General features: G+C 38.6%; 1 protein-coding gene across 7 annotated transcripts in view; it reads right to left on the reverse strand.

The window, feature by feature from the left end:
- LOC142497578 (uncharacterized) overlaps positions 1-24,504 on the reverse strand; it is an 80,457-nt gene that overhangs the window by 38,060 nt on the left and 17,893 nt on the right. For all 7 annotated transcript variants that reach the window (XM_075605577.1, XM_075605578.1, XM_075605582.1 and 4 more), the window contains 26 exons: positions 24,095-24,231; positions 23,803-23,929; positions 22,342-22,516; positions 21,494-21,594; positions 20,665-20,886; positions 19,485-19,659; positions 18,828-18,905; positions 17,825-17,877; positions 17,115-17,262; positions 16,526-16,636; positions 15,943-16,084; positions 15,496-15,639; positions 14,777-14,908; positions 12,285-12,386; positions 10,612-10,725; positions 9,606-9,762; positions 9,488-9,514; positions 7,946-8,101; positions 6,789-7,070; positions 5,996-6,113; positions 4,214-4,293; positions 3,658-3,785; positions 3,353-3,458; positions 1,328-1,429; positions 1,004-1,032; positions 29-58 (listed from right to left, as the gene is read on the reverse strand). In XM_075605577.1, the coding sequence (XP_075461692.1) occupies positions 29-58; positions 1,004-1,032; positions 1,328-1,429; positions 3,353-3,458; positions 3,658-3,785; positions 4,214-4,293; positions 5,996-6,113; positions 6,789-7,070; positions 7,946-8,101; positions 9,488-9,514; positions 9,606-9,762; positions 10,612-10,725; positions 12,285-12,386; positions 14,777-14,908; positions 15,496-15,639; positions 15,943-16,084; positions 16,526-16,636; positions 17,115-17,262; positions 17,825-17,877; positions 18,828-18,905; positions 19,485-19,659; positions 20,665-20,886; positions 21,494-21,594; positions 22,342-22,516; positions 23,803-23,929; positions 24,095-24,231 (3,176 nt within the window). The remainder of the gene's footprint in view (positions 1-28; positions 59-1,003; positions 1,033-1,327; positions 1,430-3,352; positions 3,459-3,657; positions 3,786-4,213; positions 4,294-5,995; positions 6,114-6,788; positions 7,071-7,945; positions 8,102-9,487; positions 9,515-9,605; positions 9,763-10,611; positions 10,726-12,284; positions 12,387-14,776; positions 14,909-15,495; positions 15,640-15,942; positions 16,085-16,525; positions 16,637-17,114; positions 17,263-17,824; positions 17,878-18,827; positions 18,906-19,484; positions 19,660-20,664; positions 20,887-21,493; positions 21,595-22,341; positions 22,517-23,802; positions 23,930-24,094; positions 24,232-24,504) is intronic.

Consider the following 24,504-nt stretch of genomic DNA (forward strand, 5'->3'; position numbering starts at 1 on the left):
TGTTAGCATAGAGTTTACTGTACTGTACCTGAGCAGATGTGGTGTAGGTTGAAGAAACCTGTGAAAGAAGTTAAAAATAGGAATAAATTACTGATGCATTTCCTAAAAAAAAATGTTTAACAAAATATGTGTACACCTTGATGTGGATTTGCTGCAGGTTATTATACCTTCTAGGGATTAACATGGTCATTCTTTAAACAGTACATAGCTCTAGGAGCCTCACAAGTCTCTTATTTAAGCGTGTTCTCTTTTCTCCCTGGCCCTGGATTTTTTCAAAGCTCTGTGCACTATAACTTTATTTATGAAGAACTCACATGTGGATTCACTAAAAGATAGCACAATCTATGAATATTGACAATTGAGAAGATGGAGGTGTGGGTTTAAAACAGGCTATTTGATCACTATTGGCTGTCTTTACCAGTGAGGTGAAGAATGGTCCCTGTATAGAGCCTGAATGAGATTCATGTTCTATGAGAACATCATTACAATGATATATCTGTTTAAAGTGGATTTCTGTGTTGTACAAAACACTGAATATGTTATCTTTTAGAAGACTTCATAGGGAACCTGAAAGCTTGGTCCTTTAAGTTTGCAGTTTTTGCATTGGGCAATAATTATATCCAGTTCTACCCAGCATTTGTGTTTTTTCTGACTTTATTTCTAAACAACATGGAGTAGGGGAGAGAGAGGGAGAGGAGAGAGGAGAGAGAAGAGAGGAGAGAGAAGAGAGGAGAGAGAAGAGAGGAGAGAGAGAGGAGAGAGAGAGGAGAGAGAGGAGAAAGAGGCGGAGAGTGAGCGCCGAATGCACGAGGAACACAGGGATAATATAAAATACTTAATTGTGAGAATTTAAAACTTTTTAAATACATTGAGAATTAGGAGGTCAATTGAATAGTTAAAATTATATTAATCCAAAGCATAGACCAAATATAAGGAAGGGTAGAGAGAAACAATTTTGCAAACTCGCCTCCCTCTATAGTATCTCATATAACCATGAACTTACTGTTGTGGCTTCAGTAGTTTGTCCTGGGACTGAAACATAAAAACAACTGAATAAGTGACAGTTTGCAAACAGACAGTTTAGGTCCTTAGGCCATAAAAAAAGGAAATATGTGTAATACTACTAAGCTGCTAAATTGTACAAAGTATGCAGTTGTTGAAAATGTAACATCTACAGTATATCATGACTTCCAATCCCTTCAGTCATGTGGATAGTGATCACCTTGCCACTCAGCCTTAAGGATCTGCACCAGTTACTGTACGGCAGAAGACTCTGTGGCTCTTTACATCCCATCTAATCTCTTCCCTCTGTCTTGTTGATACTTACGACATTCATATGTTGGACAGCACTCAACATCAGGGTCAAAAGATCTGATTGCAGAATTGCCATCATCGCAAGAAGGAGGTGGGCTGCATTCCTGCTTACACTCTAAAATATTAAGGTGATCATAATAAATCATTAACAAATATATACTAACATACTGTAGCACCTCTTAGCTCCACAGAACATTTGAAATGAATCCTGGAGGAAATTATACATCGCTTCTGGGATGGAACTAATGGAGCACATTCTTGTGTACTTTCCTGCATGTATACGTATATAAGTAAATATGTGTGTATATATATATATATATATATATATATATATATATATATATAAATAATAATGAGTATATAAATAATGTGCGTTTATCATAAACCGATTGCTATAAAAAAACATGTCGTCACATGGTTAGAAAAAGTTTAATATACACATGTTGCAAATGATTAAAAAAAATCATTGAAAAGGTACAGTAGTAAGCCCAGTTTCTAGATCATAATATAGTGGTCACCCAGGAAGAAAACTATATTAACCGCCATATTCTAAGATTTGGAGGCTGCAAAGTGTCTGTACAGTGTGTGTGTGTGTGTGTGTGTGTGTGTGTGTGTGTGTGTGTGTGTGTGTGTGTGTGTGTGTGTGTGTGTATATATTTATATATATATATATATATACATGTAGAGGTATCAGTACCGTGTTAGCCGAGCTTCAAAAATCAAAAAATAAATAGATGATACCGTTCTGTGGCTAACGAAATGCTTTTATTTGTGCGAGCTTTCGAGATACACTGATCTCTTCTTCCGGCGATGTTACAATGAATGAAGCAAAAGGTTACTTAAAAACAGTGTCTCTTGGAATGTTATCTGTGCTGTTCCTTCCCCGGGTGTGGATGAGATTTATGGCTAGAGGTGTCAAAAGGTAATGAAAGCAAGTGAGGAAAGAGTGTGTATGTGTATCAGTGTGAATAAAAATGAATGGGGAGCCCACAGTATATACAGTGCTTTACACAAGGTGTGTGTGGAGTGGGAGTGGATATAAATGGTGTGGGTGGGTGTGGAAATGTGAGAGTTTTGTAGCACAACTAAAAGTGTGTGTGGATACTTAGTGGTCCCTATTGGTGTATAGGGATGGAAAAACAAGGAGTATTAGTATGTGTGAGAGACAGCTGTGTGTGCATACATATAGCACAGTATGTACAGACATGGTCTTTAGCGCTCATGGGACGAGAGTTCACTAGTGTCAGTAATGACTCATAAAATTTCGATCTCTGTTTAGGCCACTGCTAAGTGTCCCGAACAGTTGCATAAATTTGTATTCATGCAACCGTCTCTCTTTATATATATATATATATATATATATATATATATATATATATATATATATATATATATATATATATATATATATATATATATTATGGATAAAGATGATTCTATAACTGTGATGATTTATATAAGTTGGAATGCTGATAGCTTTGTGTGCAGTACCAGTTTGTCTCCATTAAACTTACGAGATCCGGCTCCAATGTCACATCTCTTTTCTATATGACTGCAGCACTGTACACTGGCGACACACTTTATTCGAGCTCGGCTAGTCCCACGAATTCGGGTATACCCGGGTGTATTGAGGTTTGTGACTGTTTTCTGCCCGAGTGCATTGAGGTATTTTCCAAGCAGGGATTGAAGCATTTTATTCCCGCTGGCTGCAATACTGCACAGTATATATATATATACTGCATTACAATTCATGAATTTATGCCATCTGGTAGACACGCGAAGCATTGCAGCCTATTAAATCCTAATCATTATCATTTAACAGATCAGCCGCCCGTCAGCCAGGCATGAACCCAGGCTGGGAAGGCAAACGCAACGGGGCTTGTCAGAGGTGAGGAGCGGCGCATTCCAGGTATCTGCCAGGTACATACCGGGTATTTGCTCGAATAAAGTGTGTCGGTGCAGTATAATCTTACATGTCGTTTGTCTGAGAAATTGGCACATTAGCAATAATTACAGTAAAGTATATCTTTATACTTACCACACACATAATTTGCACAGCAAGGATCTGTTGTAGATGTTTCCACTACCACAGCATCTGCCTTCTTACATATTGGATACAGGCACTGTACATTCTTGCATATGTCCTAAAAACATAGACCAGATATTAATATTTAAATTTACAGAACTCCTCTACTGAACATTGTGCCATACAGTCCAAGGAGAAGCTTAGATGAACCTACTAACGTTACACATGGTACATATAAAGTTTAGGGTAGTCAACTGAATTCTCATTTTCAGTGCAATACTGCATGTAATTCTTAATAAATAATGGCAGATTCTTACCTCTGGAGTAGTTTGCTCTGCTGTTGTTGGAGTGGGTTTAACTATAGGGGTAACTGAGGGCGAGGCTGTAGTAAATATTGACGTTGTAGGGATCTTAGTTGTAGTTGGATTCTCGAACTGCATCACACCTGTAAACAAACCACACATGCCTTAGACACCAGACCTCCTTCTTTGCAGTCGCTGTATTTTAAATGACAACATTCTAATAATCTGAAACAAGGGTTTTATGTGGTCTTCAAAGCTCATATACCACAACATCTTTGAATAATCTTAATGTGGGTTGAATAAAAATGTCTTGCAATAAATTTGCTCAACCAAACACTCTTTTGTTTCTAATTGAACTTCCCACAATATTGCAGAGGCGGCTATATGTTTAAAACTCCAACACTTCACCCTACTGCCTGCTGTCTGTTACCAACAGAAGAACCTACATACATACAGTCCGTTGTAATAGTTATTTTCATCATATTTCCAGAAAGAATGCTCAGTGCATGTTTCCTGGAGGAAACCATGACAGTATAAATATACCAACAAAGAAGTGCAAATGTCTACTTACAGTCCTCATACTGCACACACCGATGAGTGACTTCATCGAAGACCGTTCCCGGAGAACAGAGTGGGAAACAGCCCTCAATTCTAAAAAAGCAACAGGACAGGGTCAAGCCATGTGCCGACTTAGCAGAGAGAGTTATTGCAAGCCTTGCACTAAACCAGTAGGCAACTACGTAATCCCCCAAAGCATGGTCCATTATATGGCCTATATCCTTCAAGACGCTTATAAGACATTTTCCTATGTCTACTATATTATTATTACTGTCCTGAACTATTGTTTTGGTATAAACATTTATTTTGTGCCTTTGTGGGGCACAACAATGCACCAGTCATCAAAGGGAAAATCCAGATAAGATTTCTTTATTTGATAGTTCTGATGCTTTTTCTTTTTGCACAAAATAAATACATGTTTCCCTCTGTATTTATTGATATTGTTCCTTAACCCTTGCCCTCCTCAGGTAAAAACCAAGAAAGGGGAACCGCTTTTACCAATTTACTCTACAATGCTAAGCAGTGAGGCCCCTCACATGCCATTTTAATTAAATGGTTATGTATCAATAACTTCTGGCTGCAAAACTGGGACAACACAGGAGCAAAAAGCGCACAACATTTATAGCAGGAAACAATCATATCCCCTCCTGTGGGACCTTTTCCTTTGCAGTTTTTTGTGTGCCAGTTTTGCTGCCAGGAGTCTATGATGCATAACCCCCAATGTGGGTAAAACATGCTCTAAAAAGTGAATGTACAGTACTGTTCTATAGGGTGCATTGCCGGCTATATATGAAGATGTTACTATTAACACCTTTGAACACATCTTTGTAAAGCAATTTAGTTGTTTTCAACTTCGGTGTCAAATGTAAGAAATTTACTGGTGGTAGACAGCTAAAAATAAATAAATCCAACTGACACACTGACGAAATTATTCCATTAAAATATGGTATGTATCGAATAACTCCTACTGCTCCCTTTACATGCACAAATTGCTTACAACCCAAAGGAAATACTCAAGCTATACTGTATTAGTACTAAGAGATGTTCCTCCAGATTCCTATTTTTGTGTTTAATATAATGCTAAAACAGTTCTTTTATTTTAGCTTGATACATAGCCCCAATGAGTTTTACTGCTGTGTGTGATGAACAGAGAATTGGAAGTTCTACAAATATATTTTACATTTGCTTATATGTGGCTATGAGTCATTCTAACATGATACTTCAAAATACAGATCTCTCGGAAATCATGTGATTGACAAGAAACTCGCTGATAAGATGCAGATGGCAAAAATATGAAATGCAGATGTGCAGTAACCAGCGTAAAAGTAGTTGGAAAACTCAATCCAAAAAGTTTTTTATTTTTAGAAGACTTCTGACAGAGGAATACTTTCCCCAAAAATTGGTACAAACATTAAATGTGCATGAATATGTGAAAAGGATGTTTTGATGGATAATTTAAAAATTATCAACCTAAAAAAATACAGATGAGCAGCAAAACTGTCAGAGATGGGTAATCTTAAACTAAGCTTGTGTAGGCTGAGTTGTACAATACATAGAATGTGTTTCTGATGATACTTCTATGCTCTCCATCACAGCCTTTGCAATTTATCTCTCCCGTCTCTCATGGTTGTATCTGTAGGTTGAGGTGAAAGGAGCAGTGATGGCCAGTCCAGCAGAACCTTGTGTGGTCTCCTGAGAGATCAGTCCACTCTGTGTTAGTGTCCTAAACACGCCTGCTCAGACATCAGTGAAGCTAAATACCGATTGAAGTAAAAGCAATGCGAATGTCACTTACTTGAGTTTAAGGTTGCACCTGGTGCCAAGGGGGTCTTGGCATGTTGGAATGCAGGGGCTATCACAGGGTCTGTACCTCCAGGTACAGATAGAGAAAGACGGCAATCCAAAGCTTTCCCCTGGATAAAGATGAGTATAAACATTACAATGCAAACTCAAAATGGCCAATAACATTTTGTTTAGCAGACGATAGAGAAACTTGCCCAGCAATGTCTGATATAAGATATAGGCCCATATTTACTAAGCAGTGCTAGGTAATAAGACACTTTACTGCGCCAGAAAGTATCTTATAGTATAGCACTGATTAGAAATACGGCCATCATGAGCAATATGCCATTCATGACTGCTCTTTTAATGTCTCTTAAAAGGTAGATTTTAATCCCTGTGCTATCAGACAGGCCTGCAACTAACTAGCAATTCATTAGTAGATTAACACATATCTTGTTAGTTACACACTACGGCTGACACGTTGTGAATTAAAGTCCAACATCATATCTCTTTGCTACCAGATAGACCTAAATGCCACTACTTTGCCGTTCCTGTGTACAGAGACTCAAAGCAGTGACAAGTTAGTTGAATGGATCAAAATGACTATAAGAAGCATCAAGGACCATATTTACTAAGCTGTTCTTAGCCATAAGACACCTTACAGATCATTCACATTAATGGGCCACAAGCTGTCTGACAGCACCTTAAGATGTTGTATGACAGCTCCGGTTAGTATACATGGCCCTATGTTTTATACCAGGCATTGCTTGCTTGCATGTGTTATACCAGGCATTTCTTGCACTTACCTGTTAGCTTGAAACTCATCACCAGCATATTTCCTGCCTTGATCCTGGACATCACTACTGCATTATCATTGTTGCTGAAGGAGAGGTAGCTCCCACGGGATGTAAAGGACTCGATGGCATCATAGCCCTTCACCCAGCGATTCTTCCTCATGATGAATGTGGCCTCCCTACGGAAGCTGACACTTGGCTGCCACTTCTTGAGGCCAAGGCTGCCGTCCTCATTCTGCACAATGAAGAAGTTGCGGTGTTCTGCAGATTCCAAGGAGATCAGCTTTCTGCCATCTAGAAAGGAGCCAACCAGTGAAGACATTATATTAACTTGTCAGGGATCAGAACGTTTTCCTGTATTGTCTTTAACATCCACCAGCTTATTTTATATGTTGTGTCAAGGTCAGAAGGTTGAGCATTTCCCATTGGACAGTCACGGTTAAGGGGTCAGTTTCTGTGCTCTACATTTGCCTCACTCAGGCTAATTAGTCTTGAGATATCACTTACACTGGCGACACACTTTATTCGAGCTTGGCTAGTCCCACGATTACGGGTATACCCGGGTGTATTGAGGTTTGTGACTGTTTTCTGCCCGAGTGCATTGAGGTATTTTCCAAGCAGGGATTGAAGCATTTTATTCCCGCTGGCTGCAATACTGCACAGTATATATATATATACTGCATTACAATTCATGAATTTATGCCATCTGGTAGACACGCGAAGCTTTGCAGCCTATTAAATCCTAATCATTATCATTTAACAGATCAGCCGCCCATCAGCCAGGCATGAACCCAGGCTGGGAAGGCAAATGCAACGAGGCTTGTCAGAGGTGAGGAGTGGCGCATTCCAGGTATCTGCCAGGTACATACCGGGTATTTGCTCGAATAAAGTGTGTCGGTGCAGTAGCCACTGCCAAAACACCCCAAATGTGCATTAACATTAGGCTAACTCATATCTATACTGAGGCTTGCAATGCAGTATTCTCAAAAATGGTTAACCCACAATGTTGCATATGCAAAACAGGTCATCCAAGAAGCTAATAAGTTAATATATCTTTATTAATATGACATCTTTGCAAAGATTTGATGAATGTTAAGAAAACACAAAAACTGTTAATCTCTCCACTTTAGGTTTCCATACTGGAAAAGAGTGAAAGGGCAAAGACTTACTCAATGGATCCTGGAAGAGACTTGGGGTGACCATAAAGCTTGCTTTCAGATTCCCTGGAGAATCGTTCTGGCCCAGTACCACCTTCTGGGATTCATAATCAGCCAGCAGGATCTGACCAGTCATCATGACTAAGCGGTAAGGTCCCTCTCCAGATGCTTTTGGACAAGAAGAAGTTTTCAATAGTTACCAAAGCCCTGGTCTACGTAAGACAGAATGACTATTTCATCTCAACTGAAAGTCGCAGGCAGCAATATTCAACAGTCAACGGTGACTGCTAGCAGCTAAAATAATAGCTAATATGCATGCAGGGAAAAGAGGAGGAAGCGGAGCAAAGTTCTTGTCACTGGCGCCTTAATACTGAGGATGCCATGAGGCTGCCCATTTTAATGATCAGAGTTCAATGGGTATGTGTCATTCCTGGCAAAAAAATAACCATAGAGGCCATGAATCCCTTTGCTGCTAGAGGGGCCTGCAACACAGTGCAGAGCAATTGCAGAAGAAGGGTTAAGTATGAAAGCGACAAATCCCTGAAAGACCCCACTCTGTGCATGAAGATCCAAGAAAACCTGATTGCAATCACAAAATAAATTCTGGTTTAGGACCAATGTATAATGTCCTACCAATTGGCAAATTCAGACTTCCTCATACATGTATAGGCATAGCAAAGTGCGTCTATATAAGGATCTGCACTGATTATATAATAAATGATAAGTCTCTATGTTTAATTAGCCAGGGTAATTCTGTATAGTGTAGGTAAAAACACAATTACTGTATGAATAGGATCAGCCATATATGCATAGAAAAAAAAAACATCAGATGGATACTATTCGTAAAAAAAAAAAAAAAAAATATCGTGGATAAGGCAATAAATATAGCTACAGATAAATAACTCTGGAGTGAAATTAAGTCCAAAGGTAGCTAAAAGTTAGTTGATGCAAGTGGAGAGTGTGTGTGGGGGTCTGAAGCTAGATGTGATCACAACATACATTCTGGTTTGGGGCGTAATTATGATCTCCTACCAATTGGCAAATTCAGACTTCCTTATATAGGTATTTTCAATCCCAAACCCAGTGCATTTTGCATTTCTATAAATGGAGTTATTGACTTGAATCAATTGGACTCAATTTCTGTGTAAATTCGCTCGCTGCTTTCTGGCTGCCATCCCGCATTATTTGAATGTCAAAGGGCAAACTTAATGCTGGTGTCACTGGCTCAACATCTAAATGATCCGGAATGGATTTAATCCTAAACCTTGGCAGGGTATACTGTATAACTAGACTTAATTTCTGTGAGAATCTGGAACAGCCCACGGGCTAAAGAAAATATGCAATGTTACAATGTTATCCACACTGAATAAGAAGAGGACAATCGGTTAATTAACTGCAAAGGAAAGCAATCTGTATGGAAAATGGCATGAATATAGAATTAAGCATTTTATACGTTACACTCATGGCCAAAATGACATTCACAATGAGTCCACATATTGGCAAAGGTACAGCTCTGTATGCAGAAGCAAGGAATAATTCGAGGATATGGCTTACCTCGGTTGTAATATTCACACGGGGAAGCTAGAAAAAACAAACAAGATATAATTGGTTAAATGAATGATCAAACAGATTACAGGCACCTGAAAGTTTAACACGAAGATAATATTCTCACGGCAGGTGTCGGGGGTTCTCCAATCTACGCTGATACCCTTGCGACAGCAGGCACGAGCATAGGCAGCAAGGGAAGTGCAGAAGCAGATGCAGTTTTCACCCTCTCTGCAGTCCTCTGTCTCCTCTACGCATGCGGTGTAGTAAGGCTCCACCGGAACCTGTCAGGGAAAGAAAAGTCTGCTGAACTTTCTACACGGGCTTTTATTGATCTACATCGAGAAGCCATAAGTGTATCTCTCAATGGGAGGGCAACTATCTACAGTAGCGACCAGTATGTCATTTTGAGACAATACCAGCAGTGTCACATCACCTCTAGCCAAAGTGACAAATGGTTGGTTCTCGGTTATTTAAAATAGGGGTCAATGAATATTTCAACAGATGTAGATGAAGGGCCATATTTGCCAAGCAATGCTAAGCCATATGACACCCTACGGCTCATTTACTTGAATAGGCCATAAGATTTCTTACAACACCAAAACAATATGACACGATATAAACATAAGTAAATCCCTGTGTGCTAGTTCGGTGTGTAATAATCCCATCCAGTCTTGCAGAAGTTCATATTCAGGACTAAACTATGAAAATGATGACCTTCATTCAGGAGTGCTCAACTGCAGTCCTCAAGACCCCCCAGCAGGTCAGGTATTAAGGATATTACAGCTTCAGCACTGGTGGCTCAATCAGTTACTCGGTCTTTGACTGCGCCACTGATTGTCCCCTGTGCTGAAGATCGGATATCCTTAAAACCTGACCTGTTGGGGAGTCTGGAGGACTGGAGTCGTGCACCTCTGTCTTAGTTTATTGCGAGTCCGAATATCCCTAGAAATATGAAAGAGCCCTCCCATATCCCAGGGCAAAACAAAAAAGAGAGAGAAATAAAAGAGAGACTTCTAAGAAAGCTTTTTATCGTAAGAACAGATTATGGAACTTCTATAGTATTATTGTACTGTATATAAGGAGAGACCTTTTTTGCAGAATTAGATAAGTGAGACAGAAGGAAGCATTACCTCGTTGAGACATTCAGAGAAGACCTCACTCTTAAGCAAGCTGCAGCGCATCTCCACATATTGCATGTGATTATCAGATGGAGGAGTAGGGGATGTAAGCGGAGCAGCAGGGCACTTAAAAAAAAATATCATATATAACTAAGACTGTACAACTACCATTAGGATCACAACATATTTTACCTGCATGGAGTGAATTGATCAGTTGACAGATTTCAGTTTAGTGTATTGGCCCATGAGCCATTGGTGGCTGCAATGTATTGACTAATCAAGAAATGTTGTCTACAGCATTCAAAAGTTATAAAATTACAAAACGCTTTATTTTAATCCATCTTCATACAAAAGGTTAAAAATGTGTGATGGTTCAGGCCAAAAACTGTCCCTTTATTAAGCTGGGGAGCAGGATAAAAGCGGCAGTTTTTGGCCTGAAATGTAACTCATTCCTTAATTACTCTGTAAGCTGTAGCCCACCTTTGTTCCTCTACATCCCCATGGTCGTTTAAAGGTGGCCGACGACTGACTTACCTGCCCCAGGTAAATTCCAGATCTATTTCCTTTTTTTTTTGAGTTCTACAGTTCTATTGTTTTCTATTTAACTGCAATGCATTGATATTCAGTGGCCACTTTTTCTGATCATTAAACCTTTTTTATGGTCAAATAATTAAAAGAACAATTAACACTAGTGCTGCTCAAGGGGCCAGCAAAGAATTGCTTTGCAATATGTTGCTGGACCATCAGACAGTGAAGGGGTTTAGCTGCTATCAATAAAAACACCAAATTAAAGAGTAATAACCAATAAATACAAAGTCTCCCTAGATGTCATTTAGTTTTTAATATAAAGCTACAAATGAAATTGACAACGAATCCTTATGATCTTCTGTGTTCTAAATAATGGATACAAATATTGACATTTCCTATACAGTACATATAGAGAGCCGAGCAAGTCCTTGAAGAGTAGAACTGGTGTAATTATACACTACCATGAAACTGTATGGTCAATTCTGCATTGTCGCCATTATTATGGTCAATGTGCATCAGATTTAAGTAGCAGTCTTCATTTTACGTGTTTAAAAAAAAAATGAACCTGAACCGTGGGGTCCTCAGAGTTAATCCGTGGTCCCCAGCCTCTGTGGTCCCCATCATCCGTGGACTCCCTCGGTTCAAGAGATATTTCTAGGTTTTTTGTGTGCCTGTGTTTAATATTTAAAAAAAACTACACATATGGGAGGGGGTCAACAATAGAAAGTCACAACATTCTCCCTCCCGATTACGTTGTAGCTTTCTACTGGCTGCCAAAAGAAGGTTGAACACAGCGACCATATTTTGTCTATTGGGCAAATATTCTTGCCCAGTGGAGAAACTGGGGTTATCTCTGGAGGTACCCAGAGTGTCCTTGGAGGTCGGGATACCACGGATCGTCTCTAAGGAACCACACAGTTTGTGTAATATATAAAATAAAAACCTTCCCCAAGAGATAAAAAAACAAGCAGCACAGACTGCTACTTTAAGTAATTAGCTTCAGTAAAAGCTCAACACCAATGCACAGAGCGCATGTTAGGCACGTAGATGCAGATGACAACTTGGTTTCCAAAGTCCCATATCTGCAATAAACTCTAACTAGAAACTGATACTGAGAATATTCATATATTCAATAGTTTTGTTAGAATTTAACATACATCACCAACGAGGTACTGCGATGCGTATTGTGCCATGTTACTTATAGACAATTCAGACGTTGTTTTTCCATCAGCATTGCCGCACATGCCTTGAACTTTCCCCTGTATTAAGGAAAAGGAAAATGGGAGCAGTTGTAAATGAACATCCACAATGAGACCAACTCAGTTAGGAGTAACTTCCCTACACATTATTTGGAGAAATGCTAATGGCTCAACCTGTTTTGTGGCCTCTATTCAATAGGCTATGAAACTTTCTTCCCTTTGCTTGGAAAGATTTCAACTCAATTCATTCATTACAATGTCAATTGTTTTCATGGAGCTGACATGGATAGGTTAAATCCACAGCATATAGAATAGGGGCCTCTATCTTTGTCTGTCTGCCCCTCCAGAAAGATGCCGTTTTGTCGGCTTACAGTGAGCACATATACACCAAGCAAACAGCATCTTCAATGACACTCAATTATCAATATTGTGATAGTGCTAGTAATATTAAAGCTTTAACGTAACAATCTCACCTACCCAATGTGATATCAATACTCAAATAAGTAATGCTGTTTAATGCCCTCACAAGCACAGCACTCAGAACCCTTGAGAATAAAAGCCCCAAAAATGTTTGCAGTGAGGGATAGCCTATATCCGTCTGCCTCCCCTGCTCCCAGCTGCCAAGAGCAGATTCTCATGGTTGCTTCTAGTGGTTAGGTCAAGCAGAGATTGGCCCAGTCGTAAGACATACAGGTCCATATTTAATAAGTGGTTTTATGTTGTAAGACAGCTTCCAGCACTAGAAAACACCTTAGAGCTCATTTACTTAAATGGGCTTTTGGCGTTGCACCATTTAGTGAATCTAGGCAATAGTGTTATGGACCTTTATTTTTGAAACCTGGTGATATACCCATTAGAGGAGCCAAAAAACATGACTGCAGATCTAAACATGGCAGAACAATTGACTCTGTTGCTTTACAAAGAGAAGTGGCAATCACTACAGACTGAAGAGGTCAATTCTCTTTCCAACACCTTCAGTAACTGAAAGACGGTTGGGGAACCAAAGGAGTTAAGCTACAAATTCATAATGTTATGAAATGTTACATCGATGATGTCACATTGGCCCAGGAGTCCATGTGTTGTAGCCAAGTTGCATTGACAAGATTCCTTGGCATTGCCTGCATGAGCAAAATTCTGAGATATATGCCAAGATAAATAAAAGTACCACACCTAACATGTAGGGAAATCTATACATGCAGCGTGTAGTTTGTTTAAGAAAATAATACTTGGTATACGAATATTTCTTTTAACTTGTATGTGAGAAAGGAAGTATTCAGCGGAAGCTTAAAATGTGCATTTGTAGAGTGGGGGTGTAGCAATTCTAGCCAAGACTGCCTGCCTGCCTCGCTGCAGGCTAATTAATGCCAGCTGGATCTCTGCCTTTAAATATCCTTGGACTTCCCTCTCTGGTTGCTACACAAGTAGAAACCACATCCACATGCCCTCCTCCTTCTCCAGCACTCTGCTATAATTAGTATAGACCTTAAAGTAGGCAACTCTTCCTATATTATGGGGATAAGAGAAAGGGTGGGGCTATCCTCAACAATGAATGCTTGCCAACCTTCTGCCTTTTTTCCTTCTCCCGTATGTACGTGCACTACAATTAGTATTTATTACGAGGGAAATTAAGTGAAAAGACTTTTGTCTGATGCGTTTTTTTTAATAATAAAAGCTGGGGAAATGGGAAAATGGGGTGAAGCTTCAGATGGAGCATAAGCGAGGAGCACAACTAAATAAATAACGTTGGTGTTATTTTATTACTACAGCAATCCCTTAAACACCCCATAGTCATGTTGGAATCTGTGTATATCTTTACTTTCCTTCAGAAGATTAGTTGCCATTCTAGTCAAAACATCTATAATAATTAGAGATGTGTAAAATTGTGCCACGTAACATCACAATTGTATTTGCAATAATCACAAAATTAGGTCAATAGGATCTGTAATAATTTGAAGATAATTAGGTAGTACAGAGGTCTACAACCCCTGCTGGGTTGAGACTGTTTCATGGGCAAACTGGTGTAACTCAGAAGTAGAGACTGCATCTAACAGAAGAAGATATTCTCAAAAGCCCAAGCTCAATTACATATACTGTGCAGGCCGAGTCAGGGAAAAGCTATTGAATGAAATGAAGTTACAGTCATTTTGTGCAAGACTGTTATGATTTAACATGAAATTAGCAAAATAGTTAGCACAAGGATTGAGTTATCACTTAGACCAGCAGGATTTTTTGGGCTATTTTAATGTCATTTTCTGCAGAAAATGTTTAATTAATGAATGAACTCATGTTTTTTTGCCACATCATGAAGTGACTAATTCACATTACATTTCAAGTTGCATTCAGCAAATGATTTAATAAGCACTTTGGTTCTGATATTGTTCCGTCATTCCGGTTCTGATCAATGAGTAGTGGAAGCTCACGAAAGTGAAAACGGAAGAATAACAACTCACCTGCAGTTGGGGCTGAAGCTGAATAATTACGTCTAAGTGCCGGTCATAGTACACTGCGAGAAACTCTGGAAAATCGGCAACCACATAGAAGCCAGAGTGGTATAATTTCACTTGATTTCCAAATCCATTCACCTGCAGACCAAACATATCGATTAGCCACAAATAAAACAAAATGAAATTAACATTATGACAAACCTTATATTAATAATATACTGTATATACGATGTCGACTTGAACAACTTTAGCCTACTTGTACAGTATCATTGAGAGATATCAGGAGTGGTTATGTGTAATGACTAGAATATTTAGGGAGAAATAGCATATGTTTTACTTGGATGTATCAACAACTACTTTAATTAATTCCTTCATGGCATGTGGGTTAACAAAAAATCCAGATCTGAGCTGGCATAAACAAACCTGTCTATGAAATCTTTTTAAATATATGAAACCTGATAAACAAGTATCTGATATTTCTCTCCAAAATAGTTGTCCCTCTATAACCAAGCATCATTACAAATGTAGCTGTATACATGGATACTATAGTGGAAACTAAAACCAAAGAATCGAATAACTGATTCAAAATGGAGGTTTCATAGAATAAATGGCAGGCCGGCTTCGTATGAATAGGCACCGAGTGAGAAGAAAACATTTAGATGGATAAGAACACAATCTGGGAAACTCTGATGATCTGTGAGAGCGTTAGGCTCCCTCTTACATACCACACTGGGCTCTGAGTCGCTCAGCTCGACAAGGGTTCCTCCAAAATCAATGCGTATCTTCTTTGTAGCCAAACCTCCTCCCAAGTAATTGGTGCGAATGTTTACCATTGTAACTTTGAACTGTGGACTGACATCTTTCTGAGACTAAGAACAACAACAAAAAGGCACATAAAATCTGTAGTTATAAAGTCAACTATATTCTATAACAAACGGTACACTTGTAATGTACAACCACATATTTGTGCAGGTATATATATATTGAGCCTGCGACTGTGTCCTTACCCCTTTACAGATCCCCAAATATGTCCAAATTTAGGATAAAATAAATGTCTTTCACATGTATGTGCTTTTCACAAAACGTATTGTCATTACTAAAAGATGCAAATAATGTGATACAAGGAAAGTGACTCTATTACCCCTTTGTTATTTTGCCCCTTTTTGACCTACCTCAACTAGGATGACCTCACACTCTCCTATTGGGAAGGTCTTCCAAATGTTGTCAAAGAGGACAAACTGGGCTCCAGCATAGATATTACACACGGAATTGCAAGCATTCTTGGTACACACAAACTTGCCGTTCTCGCATGTGCTGCAAAGGAAATAGGATAAGGGGTTAATGGAGAAAGAGACACTAATCCTACCAAGTTTAGACAAACCAAAATATTTTCATCTAGCTACAAGGTGATAAACAAAAAGTATGGACATTATATTTACAAAATGTCCCTTCTAAACACCTCTATGGACAGGTGTTATTTGAAACCATGCATTTTTTTCATCCCCATTGGTGGCAATACGCCAGTCTTGCCATTTACTCTTGAAAAAGGCCAATGTTAGGCCAAAACGTCGATTTATTGGCAATAACTTTGCATTAACAAAACATCCGTAGTGTCTTGCTCCTTCTACCTTTCTATAGTGCATGGAATACCACTCGGAGATCACTGGATCAGGAACACCGGAAGATGTCTTACTTTTTTCTTACTATTAGAGGTGTTTAGCATTTCCCATATTGCATTGAATACTCCAGTCTTACCATGTGTTGCAGTCTTGGACCAGTGTTTCTCCTGATTGGTAAAGGTCTTCTCCATGCAAACAGGGGCATTCGTTAAGTGGTACACAGCTCCCATCATTGCTCCTCAAAAGGCTGCAGTATATAATGCAAGAGTTAGACAAATTACTAACTAGTCAATATTTAAAGTTACCTTTTTCAGTCTTTACTAAAAAAAAAAGTAGACCCCCACAGTCATGTACAAATAGTTTGTATCTAATTTTAACATTAATATCTGCCTATATTTTTGCCTTGCTGTTAATGTATATAAATGTGTGTAAGCGCATGTATGATCAATTACCCAATCATCTCTTTCATTATTTCATTCTAGTTTTAATTGCCTACTACTATTTACTCGTACTCTATTTTAACATCTACAGTACCTCCAATACAATAGAATTTACAAAAATCAATTGATTTAAAATGTATTGTAAGACTAAATACATGAAACTAATTTGTGGATGTTTTTAATATGTTTTAGTGACAGATATCCTGCAATATATATTGAGAAGCACAGATTGCCCTAATCACCTTATTGGCCCTCAGTGGCTTCCATAGTATTTGATATGCTCACCCATATTTGCAGATGCATCCTGGCTTGCAGTCAGCGGGGCAGATCTGGTTGATAATTTGCAGGTTCTGGCAGCTTGGCTCGCAAGTTTTCCCATTTCCCACTAAACAATCTGAAAATACTTCCTTTTCGGAGCATTCCTCCACCTCAACTAGAAAAGCAACAAAGCAGCTTAGAGATATGAGCCCATTGCCTCCCGATTCTCAAATCCTCTTTCCCCCACACAAATCCTTCTGGTGTATCCTGCTACAGATAGATCATAAGTACATGAAACATGGTTGACATTGCTCAAATTTAGCACGACAGCCCCAAACGTGTATGGAATGTCCAGACATAAGAAGGTTGGGACACCACAGTGTCCACAAGAGACTGTGAGACAGCTACTGTATACTTTGTAGGCTTTGAGTTTAGAATGGAGAGGAAATATACAGAAGAAGAGGTGAGACAGAAAAAAAACAAAGAAAGAAAGGTTGCAATGAGGTCACTGCAGGAAAGAAAGTTGCTACTGCAGCCATCTGCCTTCACTTTGTCAGCGGATCACACACTTGTTTTGCAGCGAACTTCATTAATAATTCGTCACAAGTGTCCTCGCCTGAAACCCTGCTTTCAAATGGAATGGAATGGACGGGACGGGCCGCCACACATGCGATTATGGGAGAAGGTACAAACATTACATTGCTATGTTTCTAATCACCCGCAAATATGCATCTTACCTTCTATTTCAGGTTCTGTAATGGATTCACACTGCAAAATCCTCTCACAGGGGCTAAGGAAAAAGCAGAAGTGTGGCGGCAAAGCTTAGTTGTGAGATATTAGCGTAGTTGAACCGCTTAACTCATTCAGTGCCAGGGAGCCTTTGCAATGCGTTAAAAGCCCCCCTGTCATTAAATGGGTTAATAAAGTTATGTGGTCGTTTAATAATTTGCCAGCAATTCAATACAGTAAATGGAAGAAGAAAGACAGTGATATATATGTATATAACATATTGTATAAGCAAATCAACACAAAGTATAAGGGTGCAATGGGATAAGAAATCCTTGATTGATACAGGTTATTGTTGCAGACTGTAGCAAGTATCACACATACTGTAAGAATGTTACATTGTAATGTCAAAAAAGGAGCTTTGCCAAAGTTAATTTATCATGCTCCTTTATGTAGAGTAATGCTTAATCCATGCAGAGTCTCAGATTTGGCAGCAGACACTATTTCCCCAGTGTGTTTTGGATAACAAAAAAGTACCAATAAGTTAAGACAAAAAATAGGAAGGAGGTCTCTGCACCAAACAGTTACATATACAATTAAATATACACACACACACACACATATTTATAATATTATTTTTCCTGTTTTTTGCCATCATTTACGACTTGCATTGCTTCTGCCGAGTCAGACTTGCATAAGGTCCAGTAATTAATTATCAGTGGCCACGGTAAAACACTTGATTAACAAGTTTCTTACATTTTGATTTTAAAAAACAACACCTTTAGTAAACTTCTGGAGTTTGACACATAACTTCAAGGTCGTGGTGATTGACATAAGGAAGGAAGAAAAAGTAGGAATCCTTACAATGTATTATAGACTCATGCAGTACCACAGGGGTTAAAGAAAATGTAAACCCTTATTTTAAACAATGTGTGTAGTTATCCTAATAAGCCTGGGTATACCCCTTCCCAACTCTATGATCATATGTCAGTCCAATATTTTTGTGTATCTCACCATATTTGTCCATTGGTTTGGGTGATGATTTCTCCGATCCTGTAGACCTTGTTATTGTTGTAACAAGGACACTGCTCACTGGAAAAGAAAATATATAGCTTAAAAAAATTATACTGCCCTTTTCTGTTCATTCCGTGATTTGAAGGAGAAATAATTGCATACGACATTACTTTATTTTCTATAGATTGACAGCTTGCAGTATTACAGTATATTTGACACATGGTGGTATTTCCAATGAAATGTCTTGGAAAATGTTTAGAGTACCATTTATTTATTTTTAAAATGTTTTACCAGGAAGTAATACATTGAGAGTTACCTCTCGTTTTCAAGTGTGTCCATTGGAGTGATACCACAAGTTGTCACTATACAGTGTCATGTTGTGCATATAGCCATGAAGACCTGTGTTTCAGACAACTTTTACAAAATAATAAAAACCTGATAGCCAAATGCAAGATACTCCATAGGTTGTAATAGCTTTGAAGTCGATTAAAGAGGTGTATTCAGTAAGCTCCGATGCAGGCATTGACTCCTATTGACTTGAGTGGTAGTTGTCGGATCTTATTGAATAAGCCCCTAATTCTTTATTAACAAGGCGCTGCTTTAGTAACCTGTCATCAAGATCAACCATGAACCATTATAGTTTGCAGCTGCACTTACCCTTGGACACACTGATTTAGAGAAGAGTCGTAGTATAACTCAGGGGGGCAGATACAAGCCTCATTCAGAGGAACTGAGGAGGAAATCTTCAAGAGCTGAGAAGAATATTCAGCACAGTCTTGTTGGGAGAACTGAGCGTCTCTAGTAAGAACCATATTCCCCTCGCATCCAAAAGCTGCACACAAAAGAAAGAAACACAATAGTATATCAAGTTTTAGGTGACACGCTCCTGAAATGACCAAGATACGTTATTGTTCTTCTGTTTCCTTCTGCAATGTTCATTTTTGACGTCATATTTCACACCATTTCTTTCCTCGTCTATTTTCATCGCCGTCTTTCATTGCCGTCTTTAATTTTTATTCCGTCATTGTTTCATTATTATTGAATAAGGATTATTCACATTTCTAATATCATTTCTGTTACCCTAGTAGCTAGTTCTACTATCGCTTTTTTTCTACTTTGAGCTCAAGGAGTAGCTTAATGGTGAAACACCTCTAAGCGTCACCTCTCCTGTGCCCAAGGACAGAAATTAGGTTAGAAGTTCGATGACAGGGGCTTGTACCTGCAATATTCTAGTTACTGCCCTGTGTACTGTATATTGTCAGTGCTATGAAAAATATAGTAATCATTTTATTCCAACTTATTCAGTGGAATTCATCAATGGTTTTTACCTATAAAAGTGGCCCGGTTTACTTTTCCCCTGGGTGGGGTTTGTTGGGTGATTGGGGTAGTAGCCCCAGCTTTTGCCTGTACCTCCTGGGAAAGTGAGTTGGGCAGCTTGGGACATATCTGTAAATGCCTCCGAACATTCCACTGATTTACATTAAACAGGGGCAATACATGAAATATTTCCCTGACTGTTCAACGGACGCGATTCAGGACAGTGATCTGATCATTAAGTCATGGAGAGGATCATTTTGTGGAGTAGAGTGTTTTTAGAAGATTGAACAAGAAATATAACACCACCTGCAATAATAATTAATTATTATTAATTATAATTCTGCCCATTTTAATTGTCGATTCTCTGGATCTCGCCCGTCCTAAATCTTCCTACCATAATTACACTGCATTTTTCTATCGCTTTTTTATTTCCATTTACCAACAAATATTAATTCAAATCTGACCAAGGCAATTCATGTGTTGAGCCACAAATAGTGATTCAACTCTGGAGACCACTTACCGCAGTCTGTGAAAGTAGAGGTTAAGGGCACAGCAATGCCTGCTTGAGAACAGTGATAGGCATAGTCTGCCACGGCCGAGCAAAGCCCAGCACTTTCCCCAAAATAGACGCTGTTAGCACAAGAGATCTTATAGCTGTGGATGTCAATAAGAAGTTGGCAGTCAGCGAAGATGGAGTCTTCAAGAGCACCGGTGCAACTTGCTTCAGCATTTACCCGTTTAACTGGAAAACAAAATGCAAGAATTAGGAAAGTAACCAAGTCCATGAGAATAGATAGGGCTAGGACATGGGTGCTGCCCATCAATGATATCTGTGACTATATTAGGGGGAACTAGGGAGGAGATAGCACAATATTATAATGAGATATATTAAAATTCAATGGTACCGTTTGTCTTTTTCTGTGTCACTTACAGCGCCTCTGTTTAGTAATCTCTGCTTCCCAAGAGATCGGCATGAAATATTAGAAACTAAACTAACAAGTTTCAGACATATGCAACACCTCTGTGTTTTAGAGCAAATTGCACCATCTTGATACATATGCCCCAATGGCTTTAAAAGAAAAAGTCATTAATCGTAAATGTATCAGCACTGGTGGTTTTCAGCAGAACTGTTAAAGACACTTTGGAAGCAGTGGAAGTCAAATCCCTCCATATACAAAAAGGAATAAGTAACTGTAAAGTCATCACTGATTGAGCCACCTGTGCTGAAGCAGGGATATCTTTAAATCCTGACCTGTTGATGGTCCTTGAGGTCTGGAGTTGGCCACCCCTGACCTACAGTATGGTTCAATATTGTTATGATCTGCTTTGAGTCGCACATAATCCGTTACCTGGATCTTCCTCGACTTTGGAATTCTCGGAACATTGCTGGTCCATCTTCCAGGATTTACTGAATAAACTAGACACCGTCTCAGTCATGTCACTTGAGCTCCTGTAATTAAAACAAATGTCAGATTCTATTCACTGGAGAATAATTAAATAGGCCAAACAGTGTATCAGTGATGCATTTAGTGTTACTATTTGCATACAGCTATGTACAGTATAAAGTATATCTGTGTTAATAGACTTCTGAAAAAAAAACCTACTGCAAATGCCTACACAAGGATAACAACGTGCTTTGGTAATAGCAAAAGTAGCATCCTTTGTGGACCATTAATAATGACCTCGTATTGAATAGTGCTAACACTCATACAATAAAGGCCACAACTCTGGGCAAAAGAGTGATGCAGGAGCTACACTAAAGGAACTACTGCCAGTTTTGTCTTAACACTGATGTATGTGATTAGCGTGTCAAATTTAAGGGACTTGTGCTTACTCCTTCCTTGCCATGGGGGTCGGCCATGCACTGCTTAGAATGCCTATTAGTCAATGGAATCATAGCACTGTTCACCTTAGTGTAGTAATATCAGTAACTCATCGGCACTAATGCAGGGAATGGCACAAAGTGATCACATGCCTAAACATTGGGCTTTTATTGACAGTTTTCATTAAAGCCAGACATATTTTATTCCTGAGCTGGTTTATTATTGTTAAACTTATTTATGAGCTAGAAATTTATATTGCCTTTTTTGGTCAGGATCCAAAACAGATTTACTCAGTTACATCATGTGAAACGCTGAACTAAAGCACCACTAAACCATAAGTTAGTCAAGATCCTGAAAGTGAATAAGACATTTACTTGAAATCATCATTCCGATTGTCATTGTACGTCCCACACAACCCTATGGTTTGCTCTTTGTTTCTGGGGTGAAGGATAATGTAAAGTCGGTTGCCCTTGAAGTCATACTGGAGGTTGAACAATGGACTTGCCACATCCAGAAAGGTGGAGGAGCTTCTTAGGACAGTAAGGAGACCTGAGAGTCAATTAAAAAAGAGGTTTCACTTTAATTATAGGCCTAACTCGCTAAACATTGTTAAATTACCGATAATATATAAATAATGCAGGATATTTTTTTAACGTCTTATTCATTAAGAGTAAGATATGCCCTCCCTTACCTCGCTAACATGCGCCAGACAGTAAATGAGGACCCTCCCTGATCGACCCCCGTGCTAGCCTTTTTATTAGGCAAGGGGAAAGGGGGAAAGTAGTCTAGTGCTCGGAATATATTAAGCTCTCAGTTGAACATAGTGGCCAGTTAGTCCTAGAAGCTGGTCACTAGAGCTACTAAGGGAATAATATGTTAAAATGTTGTGTACCGTTTATTTTATTTATCTTTATGATCTATTCCAGATAGGCTTAGGTTAGGTTTGTATATAGTGGCTATTATATAGATAAGCCTAATGCCAAAGTTGAGTTAATTACTCATTTGCACATACTGCATTAAAATAACACTGACATATTGTGGCAGTGAAAGACCTTTATCACTGCTTTAACGACGACGATTTGGTTTTAGTGAAAAGGTTGATAAATAAAATTGGCGTTACATAATGAACCTTTAGTGAATCTAGGCCATCAAAGTAAACAAATGTCATCAATTGAGTCAAATCTAATTACATCACTTGAAAAACACTTAGAAAGCCCATAATGAACTAATTAATGCTCATGCTTACCATTAAACACCACTTAAAGGGCATTGCTTTTATGGGGTTCTAGGAAATGTTACTTCAAATCAAATTGGCATTATATTAAAAAGATCAATTAATAAAGATAGGCAACTATACCAACTATCAACTATATCAACTACACCAACTACCAACTAAACCAACTACTAACTATACCAACTACCAACTAAATCAACTACCAACTATACCAACTATCAACTATACCAACTACACCAATTACCAACTAAACCAACTACTAACTATACCAACTATCAACTAAACCAACTACTGTACCAACTATACCAACTACTAACTGTACCAATTACAACTATACCAACTACTGTACCAACTATTCCAACTACTAACTGTACCAACTACCAACTATACCAGCTATGAACTATACCAACTACACCAACTGCCATCTAAACCAACTACTGTACCAACTATACCAAGTACTAACTGTACCAACTACCAACTATACCAACTATGAACTATACCAACTGCCATCTAAACCAACTACTGTACCAACTATACCAAGTACTAACTGTACCAACTACCAACTATGAACTCTACCAACTACCAACTATACCAAGCTTACCATCAATGTGATATGGGAGGACAGACTTCTCTCCTGCTGATGATATAGTGCCATCCGACAGGAGCCTTATGTTGGCTTTTGTTGGGATGTAGACTTCCACTGATTCAATGCAAACGGCATCCGCGTTCTAAAACAAAATACAGGTTTATTACTTGCCTATAAAATGTTCTATTTCTTTTCTGTATTCTTATTTTGTTCCTGGCCATATGGATTACATCTTGCACATGTTATATATAGTTTCTTCTCATTTTAGCTCAATGGCATACCTTCAAGTCTGATGTCCACAACTCACCTCTGCGCATGGCTTGTTATTCAGGCTAATTGAGAAGCCAGGAGTTTTGACCAAAACATAGTTGCAGTTCCCAGGGCTCTCATACAAGCTCCCATCAAAGGTGCGAATCATCTGGTAACCAGTCACCGAGCAGATAGCTGACATACAGTAGAGAACGTCATGAAGTTTAGACTTCTTAATTAAACAATGCATTTTATCATTCTGTCAGTAAAATGTTCGTCTTCTGCTAATGCATCTCAGAAGTATTTATTTGTGTTTATAATATATTTTTTAATGGAATACATTTTAACTGGATAAGAGCATGGGAGCAGCATGACAGGCATTTCTTAAGATATGAATATGAGGTGGTGATTAGTATTTTAACATTATATTGGGGGAAAAAAACATTCTGCAATTTACTGATAAATAAT

The sequence above is a fragment of the Ascaphus truei genome, chromosome 6, assembly GCF_040206685.1.
Source record: "Ascaphus truei isolate aAscTru1 chromosome 6, aAscTru1.hap1, whole genome shotgun sequence".
Taxonomy (NCBI): Eukaryota; Metazoa; Chordata; class Amphibia; order Anura; family Ascaphidae; genus Ascaphus; species Ascaphus truei.